This window comes from Haliotis asinina, chromosome 13 (genome assembly GCF_037392515.1).
Source record: "Haliotis asinina isolate JCU_RB_2024 chromosome 13, JCU_Hal_asi_v2, whole genome shotgun sequence".
Classification (NCBI taxonomy): domain Eukaryota; kingdom Metazoa; phylum Mollusca; class Gastropoda; order Lepetellida; family Haliotidae; genus Haliotis; species Haliotis asinina.
Genome location: NC_090292.1, coordinates 2002634 through 2013787, shown reverse-complemented (window position 1 = coordinate 2013787; position 11154 = coordinate 2002634). Strand labels below are relative to the sequence as shown.

General features: G+C 40.7%; 1 protein-coding gene across 1 annotated transcript in view; it reads left to right on the top strand.

Annotated features, from left to right (window-relative positions):
- The first annotated feature begins 327 nt into the window (after positions 1-327).
- LOC137260188 (uncharacterized) overlaps positions 328-11154 on the top strand; it is a 33236-nt gene continuing 22409 nt past the window's right edge. The window contains exon 1 of the mRNA XM_067797887.1: positions 328-731. Coding sequence (XP_067653988.1) covers positions 725-731 — 7 coding nt within the window. The 5' untranslated portion in view covers positions 328-724. The remainder of the gene's footprint in view (positions 732-11154) is intronic.

Below are 11154 nucleotides of genomic sequence, written 5' to 3'. Positions count from 1 at the left end.
TAATATAACGCAACACTATTGACATATTTTATACAAATAATTTATTCAGTACACACACAGATTGTAACGTGACTTGACTAAATGTGACCTGCGACAATAACTTCAGAAACAGCACATAACACATCCCTTGTGTTAAGCTGCAGGGATTTATACTTTATACGGGAGATAAGACTGGGATTTTGTACACCTTTACCCTCACTGAAAACATGTACCACTTCTACTAACCACCAGTAAATATATATATAAACGATCAGTTTAACATTGATCGTATAATCAATGATTCGGAGTGTGGGCTATTCCCAGCGACAGCAACGGGAGCGACACATTGTGAAACAGACTGTAGGTGATCCATTCACCCGTGTCTACGTCTCCGTTGAATCAACGCTTGCTTCATCCATACACGGCTGTGAATACAGGGCTGAACCGGGTGATTGCTCATTCTTTGGTTTTCACTATCTCCTGGAGGGGAATGTGTGTCATGGACCCGCCCGTTTAAACTGTTTTGAGCACACATACGGCATACATACGGCATACATACGCCTTATAACTCGGAGGTTGTACACTGTTCTCGTGGCGTGGTGGCCCGGACACTGAATTTGTTTTCGTATTTTGTCATCCTGGACTCTGGATTCGTGGGTGTTGTGGACAGACGAAAGTCGCTAGCAGACGACTTTAGAAACAGAAGATATTTTCAGGAAGGACTTGAGCACACAATAACCCAAGCATGACATGTAAGTTAAATCCGCCTTACTGTAAATAATGAATGGAGACTGATGATTGTAACCATGTACACGCATTTCTCACATGTGACATGAATGTTTCTCGAAACATTTTACGACTGTGTAATTTGAAAATCTTAAGATTAGCAGAAATCTCGAGAATAACCAGAAGATCCATACTTTTGGTCGTCAGTTTCAGTGTGTTGAGTGTAGTGCAATAAACCTGATCAATACATACTTCAGTGATGAAAGGTGTCCGATAGGTCTATAGTGGCTACAGGTGTAAACTACATGTGAAATTGTTATTAGGTGTTATTTGTTACATGAATGTCTTGTATGTGTGTACAAGTGTACTGAATGTGGTACGTGTAGTTTATTACATTAAGGCGTATGTGTGTACGTAATCTTCTAAGTGTGATACGTGTCGTTTATTGCATAAATGTTTTGTAAATGTGGATTGAATGTGTCATGACATTATGCCAACAGTGTTGTCGCATTATGCCAACACTGTCGTGACATTATGCCAACACTGTTGTGACATTATGCCAACACTGTCCAGACAATATACCAACATTGTCATGACATTCTGCCAACACTGTCCAGACATGGCAACATTGTCATGACATTATGAAATACATATAAATAAATGTTTTGTAAATGTTTCATGACATTATGCTAACACCGTCATGACATTATGCTAACACCGTCATGACATTATGCTAACACCGTCATGACATTATGCAATACATATAATTCATTTTGTTTCATTAGTTCAGTTGAGCTACTGCCAATCAATTACTCTGCTTGAATGGATGCATGTTAAGCAAGAATGCCAATGGCAATAAGAACCTATAACGAAACGCTGAATCATTTTGTAATTCAGAAGTTGACACGTATAAATTATCTTACCTTAATTACCGATAATATTGGTGTTGATGACAGAATTTATGAATCATACGCATTACACAGAGACTGACAGGTGTGGCGATCCACGAGCTGCTAATAGAGCTCAAAACACACAGGGACGTAAACTAACCAGTACATACCTGTGCAGTGACGTTAACACTTGCAGCAGGTACAGTTTAAACGTTGCATGAATACTTACAAAGTGCACCGAAGGGGGCTGGGACGGGCTCAACGTTTCTGCTCAGGTACTCCACCCTGTATTACCCTACCTACCCGGATAATCGATATATAGTTTCCTGGCATCAACAGTTTTTCAGTATCTTTATCATATATTATATTCACAACGGGTGACTGTAAATACTGTAAATACTGTCAAAATCTTCAAAAACAAGGCAACCTTTTCATCATTAAAGAATAGCATACTGCATTGTTTAAGTTGATCATAATGGGTGCTGGTATAGACACGGGTACCCGGGTACAACTCTTTACCCACCCGTCCCGGGCATAAGGGTTACCCGTCCCTGCCCAAGCAGTGATTGGGCGGTGGGCAAGCCTAGTCCTTAAAGGCTCACGCCGAAGACACCGGTTCGATTCCCCACATGGTTACAATGTTTGAAGCCCATTTCTGGTGTCCGCCGTGATATTGCTGGAATGTTACTAGATGCCGCGTAAAACTAACTCATTCACTCGCTTATTTTCTAAACATACGAAAGGAACTTTGTCTGTGTAGGTCCCGAAAACAGACTTACTGGATAAATAGCGTTTTTATGGTGCATCTGTTTCATCCGTGTCCAGACATGTAAAATTAATACCGATACATTAGTTCAGAAACCACCCCTAGCACTACTCATATTCCATTCATACAAGACTAACTGATACTTGCAAAACATCATGCTATCAACCACTCGTACCTTTTCTTAGTCGCAGTAAAGTATGGATGATACGGAATGATCCCGCTTTGTCATGAGCAGGATCCGCAGACGTACAACGAGGAGGATACCTTTTGTATCTTTATTATGACATAGGTCGATAAGTGTATGCATCAAAGTTGGTTTATTTCAGTTAATGGTTTGACTGTACAGGTGTGTCGAAAATGAAGTAAGAATGATGCTCGAAGAATGATGCTCGAAGTTTCAGGAAAACTGAAACATGCCATAGAATGTAGATAAAGACCGCGTAACAACCATCTTCAGATACTGACGTTGATATAGATCTATTCTTGAATAGTAATGTTGAAATACATCGTAACTTAATAATTTAGAAGTGACATGTATGTTGTGTGTGTTTATTGTGCTCCAAACATCTAAACTGACGTGGAAGGTTCATACATGCGCTCTGATGAATGCAAAGAGCGCTATAATGCCGCTGAAGCCCCACCCACTCCATGATCAGTCAATCAGGAAAGAGAAGTGTATATTGCACGTTACCGAAATATGTTTCAGCTGGCAGGACCACAATCACACGAAATCTAGTAAGGACAACCTTTTTTGCAATCTCATGTTTTTTTTTATGTTCTAAGTGCAAACCCTTTCCATAATCAATAAGCATTTGAGTTTTAGTACTTGTCTACATCGTAACATGTGTTTGTGTTTCACCACTGGAGACTTAGAAACAGGCGTTCTCGTCATGCAGCTGCAAGTGATTTGTCATAGGAAAGACGGGCGGTTTGTACGTCATTGTTGTCACTGGTGTTAGGAAATACCATCCACATGTCTACCTCAATATATTTTTGAAAGCCCTGAGCATTGTAAACTTCATGTTTATCCCCCAAAACATTGTGGAAGAGTCCTTGGGCATTTTGAGAAATCATCTGGACTGTACACCATGTCTAAGAAATGCAAATGCTAGGTGGATGAACACACTGCTGTAGACAAGTATGGTTATGTCTCCCTGCATGTTTAATGTTTTCAACAACCTAAGTACTTGAACTATATTTGGAACAAAATATACCTTATTGTAAGTCATCCATTGTCTGGATGACCAAGTCTCACGTTACGTATGTTGCCATAGTTACTACATCATGTAACTGATGTACGCTATCCCATAACTTGAGCCAGATATGTCGGAGGACGGGACTCGTTAATCCGGAAGAATTACGGACGACAGCCTCCTCACCCCAACAATTGTCATAATGTCCACAAACCGTAAATACCTTATTTCTCAGCGAATGGACTTTATCCTCGAGTGTCATATCTTGTTTCACATCGCCCAAGGATATATGTCTCGAAATATGAAGGGAAACCAAGTTCTATGGATAGTCAACTTCTTTACTGCAATGGATGAGACGTTTCGGTGTAGGTACTAACACCGTTATCAAGGTTTCAAATTATTGTATCAGAGACAGTCGTCATGAATGTTACAGACGGTTGATGTTTACTGCTACAGTAGGACCTTATTATTGTATGCAACAATGACAACAGTAACAACAGTGACCACAGTGACCACAGTGACAATGACAACGGTTACCACAGTGACGATGACAATAGTGACAATAGTGACCACAGTGACATAACACTAACCACAGTGACAATGACAATAGTGATCACAGTGACAATGACAACAGTGACAATAGTGACCACAGTGACATAATAGTGACCACAGTGACAATGACAACGGTTACAACAGTGACGATGACAATAGTGACAATAGTGACCACAGTGACATAATACTAACCACAGTGACAATGACAATAGTGACCACAGTGACAATGACAACAGTGACCACGGTGACAATGACAACAGTGACCACAGTGACAACAATGACAACAGTGACAACAGTGACCACAGTGAAAACAATGACAACAGTGACAAGAATGACAACAATGACAAGAATGACAACAGTGACCACAGTAACAACAATGGCAAATATGACAAGAGTTACATTGACAACAGTAACACCAATGACAACAGTAAATGCAATGACAACAGTGACACCATTGACAACAGTGACACCAATACTGAGCATTGTCAAAAAGCCCAGCATCTTCATTAATAAATTCGACAAAACCATTTCCACATCCGTAAGGAAACTCTTCCATAATGAGATCGTACCGACTGTATCCTGGACACATGTTTATGTGACGTGCATTAATCAGCAATACAGCTGTAGGACAAGGTTTGGATACAATGGAGTCTGGGCCAAATGATCCAGTGACTGACATCATGAGATACAATTTAGTTACATTGGACTTGATTTTCTTTATGCCTTATGCGTTCAATCTAGAAATGTCTCCCCCATGTTTACCACGTTCTGATAACTTTACTGATGCACTGGATGTTTTTACCATCATAGATTAACTTCAAAGCAACAGCGGCATAACGCGGTTTGAAATCTTGGTAGAGAGGACAGGCAGGATTGTAACTCAAAAGTTGTGAAATGTAAAGTCCCACCTGCTAGATCTGTAGGAATATTGGTGAACATAGTAGGAAGGTTGCGCATTGGAAGGTTGAACTCACCCCTCCTGCTGCACAGAGTGTTTTGGTGGTCTGAGTCTTTACATATTGATCTCAATTTAAAATACACGTGACAACTCCACTAGTCTATCTTTCCTTAAGCCCAGCTGGGCAAATCAGCTAAAATGAATGAAAATATTTGATTGTTACTGGACAATAAGAGCTCGTACATGTATTTGAAGCTTCAGATCAACTTAATGGATAAAACACTCCGTACAGTAACACATCGTACAAACGTCAATTCTTGGATAAAGCACTAGAGACAAGAACAGATCATACATATACTTGGAGTTAAAGATGAACTTCGTAGATGAAAGATACTGAGCAAACATTCGCTTGACGCTGAAGATAAACCTCTTAGATACTTATAGAAAAATAACATCCGAACAAACATATACACTGTACCTGGAGCTTAATATCTTCTCCTTTGATAAAAAGGCACCTGTGGTTTGATTTGGCCAGACCAAGCAGAAATTCTGACTTTCATGCATATTGAACATTCCAAGGGGAGGTAAGCACAACTGGGGCCCATGTATATGCTAACCTCTAGTACGAATGTTTCACCCCTACACTATACGTCGAAGTAGACACTGTAGAATACACCATTCACCATGTTATAAACCACAAATGACATTTACTTTCACTCTCAGAAATTGTCCCGGTTCACGAAAGATATTTTCTAACCTCATCTATAGTGGACAAACATAGTGAGGGATATTTGTGAATTTTGAAACTATGAATAATGATCTATTTATTCACTGACACACTGATAAAACATCAGTGATACAAATACCAATATCCCTAACTTATTGTGTCCAGTATATAATCATAACGTTTATTCTCACTGTGTGACACCTGATGCATGGACGTATCCCGTTTTCCACTAAAGTTTATATAATATATAAAACCAGATCACGTATATACTTTGTGACAGGTGTAAAACAGGTGCACTACGTGTGGGTAATGTGATATTACTGAATGCATCATGTGTCGATTTTCTCTCTGACAAAATTATATTTATGGTACAGGGTCACGTTAACCTGCCAGCAGTTCGATAGATTGTATTTATATATGTGTACACGTCCATTGAAATACACCCGGTTCACACGGTGTTGAGAAACGGGGATGAGATACATTTCGCTGTTCATGTATTGATTGTGACTATACAGTCTCGTCTTAACAGACAGGTACACACTCATTAGTCAACGGAACATATCAGAACATCAGAACCACGAACAACAAGCACCTTATCAGTAAACCTAACAGTTCTGGGTATAGTGACGACACTGACACGAGAACCACAAGCAACAAGCACCTTGGTAAACCTAGCAGTTCTGGGGATAGTGACGCCACTGACACAAGAACCACAAGCAACAAGCACTGTATCAGTAAACCTAACAGTTCTGGGGATAGTGACGCCACTGACACAAGACCCACAAGCAACAAGCACTGTATCAGTAAACCTAACAGTTCTGGGGACAGTGACGCCACTGACACAAGAACCACAAGCAACAAGCACTGTATCAGTAAACCTAACAGTTCTGGGGATAGTGACGCCACTGACACAAGAACCACAAGCAACAAGCACTGTATCAGTAAACCTAACAGTTCTGGGGACGGTGACGCCACTGACACAAGAACCACAAGCAACAAGCACCGAAACACATGAAACAGTAAACCGTAAATCTAACAATTCTGAGGATGAGCACATGACGTTCATTTTGGCCTTTTTCACTATGTTATGAAGCTATGTGTTTGCAAATATAACAGCAAACAAACGACTGGGATGTGCTTGATTATATCATGAATGTGTCATGATGTGCATGTAATAACTGTATATGATATACGTAATCGTTTGTTATTACGTATATGGCTGTATATCACTTCATTGAAAACTCGGGGCGGTGGGGTAGCATAAAGCGTTGGCTCGTCAAGCCGAAAACACGGGTTCGATTCCCCACATGGGTACAATATGTGAAACCCACGTCTGGTGTCCTCCATCGTGAAAATGCTAAAAGCGGCATAAAACGAAACTCATTCACTCGTTCATTGAAGATCCTGATGTATATTTCTTGGCATCACTCTAGTATAGCTGTGATATCTGATATAGTTGTCATATATTGGCTATTGGCATTTGTGATACACGATTCATAACTGTGTGTCATTCTAGTCTAGCCGTGGTGTATAAGAATATATGAACCACTTTAAGTAACACACTATTTTACAAATACGGTATTGCGCAAGGTCATGAAAGGCCCTAAGCATACACACTGATTCCCGTCCCACCACATGTGAGGAGAGACTGTACACTGACAACAGCAGGCGCCTGAATGGAGGCTACGATATATGTTTTGCCGTTATGTAGGCAAATGTCCCACGCTCCGCCTGGGTAGTGAGTGTCAATGTCGGGTGTGGCTGAACACTACATCCAGAGTCAAATACCCGCCTAGCATGCAAATAACCCATTACCTGCACACATGACCGACATTCCTGCTTCTATAGACTTGCACGTTACCATTGATTTTACAACGTATGTTAATATCTTTGAGGGAATTTTGAACTACTACTTTATGTGTGTGATATTCGACGTTTTGATGCAGATTCTTGTGCTCTTGCTAACTCGAATAGTTCATGCGCCAGAAAGATGTATTGTTATAGTGATAGCTTTGGTCAGTTGTTAGACACACCGTTCAAACATTTCAGGCAGTGAACGTGTAGCCCGTTTCACAAAGGCGATTGTGGCCCTATAACGATCGTAACTCCCATACTTTAGCAATGACTTACGGCAGTAAAAGAACGTAATGGAACGGAGCACAGGTCTAAGAGCTTGACCACCGAAGTTGTCTCGTAAGGAAAGATACCTTCTGCTGGACGTTGCCGCGACTACTAAGTAAATAGTATGTGTACGTTTCTGTACAGTATCCACTTCCACGCACCTGCTACCCGTCCATTTTGAATTAAAAATGACAAGGTTAAACTATTGTGAGCAAACACTTCTGGGTGTTTTGTGAATACGTGATTCATCGCCATCTATCCTCACTGGAGAACATATTGCCCAGCTTGCACCGTCGGCGACTGGGGTGATAAAACACACACAAAGACTATTTAGATAGGTATTGATGCATACCCGACAGCTCTCACATGTGAATGTTGCCTTACCTAGCATGACGTGGATAATTCTGAACAAATATACACTGAGGATCTTTTCTACAGTTGGTCTCACTATTGCGATACTATTGCTAGTTTCACTATTGCGGTACTATTGTTGGTTTCACTATTGGGATACTATTGCTAGTGTCATTGTTGCGGTACTATTGTTGGCCTCACTGTTGCGCTACTATTGCTAGTGTCACTGTTGCGGTCTCATCTTTGCGATACTATTGTTGAACCCACTATTGTGATACTATTGCTGGTTTTCCTGTTTCGATATTGATTTGGATATCAACGACTATTGTCTGTGTTATCATCAGGCCCACCAAGAGTAGGGCATTTTCCCCTGCACTGATTCTGGTCGTACGTGACGAATACGTGGACTGGGTGCCTTGCTAACTTTGATCGCGGTCATCGAACTCCAACAAGCTGAGACGGTTTTCCTGATCTGAAGTAGTCTCCTGTCTGGCACAGTCCACTTTCAATACAAGCAAACCCACGTCATGAGGATGTGATATTGCCGACTTTGACGTACGCTGTTTAGATCCTACTGCCCTTCCATTTATGTGTCTACTCCATACAAAATAACACATACATTTTCAAGTAGGTACATTCAAATTGTAACCACATATTCCATAGCTAGCATCTAGCTTAATCTTACAAAGAAATGAAATTGCTTAGTCCAACAGGCTGTCAGTTCCGAGTACAATAACCGCCACCACACCCTGAATACATTTACACAGCTTTTCCGTAGTATGAGTCCAATACAGAATATGAGAATGAGCGTATATAAAGTTCAATATTTGTTTTCTGGAGCCTAATGTCGATGCTTTCTCATCCTCCTTATAACCAGCGTCCACGAATATGATGAGGGGAAATAACGAATACAGAGCAGGGCCAATGAAGGCAATGTTTGTGTATGAGTGTACTTCCAGAGTCGTGACAACGGTTGAGCACCAAGCCCCGAAACCGCCTCGCCCTATCTGACCTTCTTTACATGCCCCAGTAAACACTACATATGACTGAATAAACCCTGCTCTCCTGAGAAGAGAGTCATGTAAATCTCTCTCGTTATCAATTATTTATCTGAAAAACGTCCTTTGTGACGTGGATTAAAATAACCCCTAACTTGAACAGTTACATAGAGTTTTGAGGTTTTTGAGGTCTAAGTGTAATAGCTTCCCTCATCTTTGGTGTACGTTTTGTTCCACAAAGACACAGTCGGGGGTAATCTGGAAATATCTTGACGGTTGAACACAAATATTCGAGGCCAGCACGTAGGTCACACGACACAAAGTGTTCTATGGGGTTGGATATTCTATCTTTCTCTTTCTCTCTCCCTTTCTGTCTAGCTCTCTCGATCTCTTTCTATCTCTCTCTCTCCACACACACACACACACAGAGAGAGAGACATACACACACACACACACACACATGTGTGATGTGCGTTAGAGTGGTGGGAGCTAGGAGAGAGAGGAACATAAAACACTCGCATAAAATGGATGGATGCCCGATAACATGACTCGATTTGTACAAGTTAGTCAAACTTTCACAAACCAAACTACGTCGTTTTAAACATAGGATATAGTATTACTGATCCGTTGAAGATATCACTGTTTAATTATTTTACAAAGTTACCTCAAGTTGTGTTGTGTAATACCATCGCGTGATGCAGTACGTATGACGACATGACATTATGATGTCACAATGCTAATATCTCTGTATTAGACCTTGATTGACTCGCGGAAATGTGTCATCACACTCGCTGAATTCTTAGGAAAGAAGTACTTTGCTCGATATTATTTTGCTAATGTTGGGTGAGTAATAAATAAAATACTCATCTATTTCCCGTGTAACGAAATATGTATGAAACTCGTAAATGGTATCTGTATATCTAACTCGTTTTCACTCGTTAGATAACAAACCATTCACTCATTTCATAAATATGGTATTACAGGGGAAACAGTTTAGTATTCCCTATTTACTACACGGTAGAGTATGTTTGTCCCATGTTGGTGCTGCAGTAGTAGCCTGTTCAGCTTGTGGTGAGAAGGGAGGGACACAGCGTCACCTGCACGTATCGATGTGGTGTTAAGCAAGGTTCATTTCTCCAACCTATTGTATTCGTGTGAATTGCAGCAAACGGGATAATGGCCAATATTGAGCCCTCACCCTCTACAATGGCGGTTCGTCACGCACATTATCGAGGGAGAATCTACAGGCACCATGTTGGTCAAACGTGTTCTGACAGAAAATCAGTTATGAACCTGATGGCCGTTGTGATATCGGCTACTGGTGTATTTGCAGTCTTCCTTCTATGACAATTGTGCCAACATTCTTATGGTTAGATATAGAACAATATCCCACGCTGTTTCATAAGGGCGTGTATGATCTGGACAAAAACATTCAGTCCGACAAAAAAAGATTATCCATAAACGTTATAGAACTATATCACCTTTGTCTTTGTCCATAAGGAATGGGACTCCCGTTGTTACTGTTTATATTACTTCTATTTTCGATGACTGCACCTTATTACAATGCTAGTTTCACGACATGTAGGGCAATCTTTGTTATGTTTCGATTTAGCTGTGACAATACTTGGATTCCATATAAGCCTTCGTTTGAAAATATGTAGCCAGTCACGTGTTTACATACCCTCTACGTAATGCGCAATCAGATACGTAGCACGTGAGTAGATCTATGTGTATGAGAGTGAGTGAATGTGGTTTTACGTCGCTCTTAGCAATATTCCAGCAATATCACGGCGGGGACACCAGAAATGGGCCCCACAAAGTTTACCCATCTGAGGAATCAAACAGGGGTTTTCGGCGTGGGGAGTGAACATTTAGATCACTATGTGTAAGCAGCACAGCTGGCTGAAAATGATCTGCTTTATCGATAGTTGTATTACTAGATTGGATGTGGAT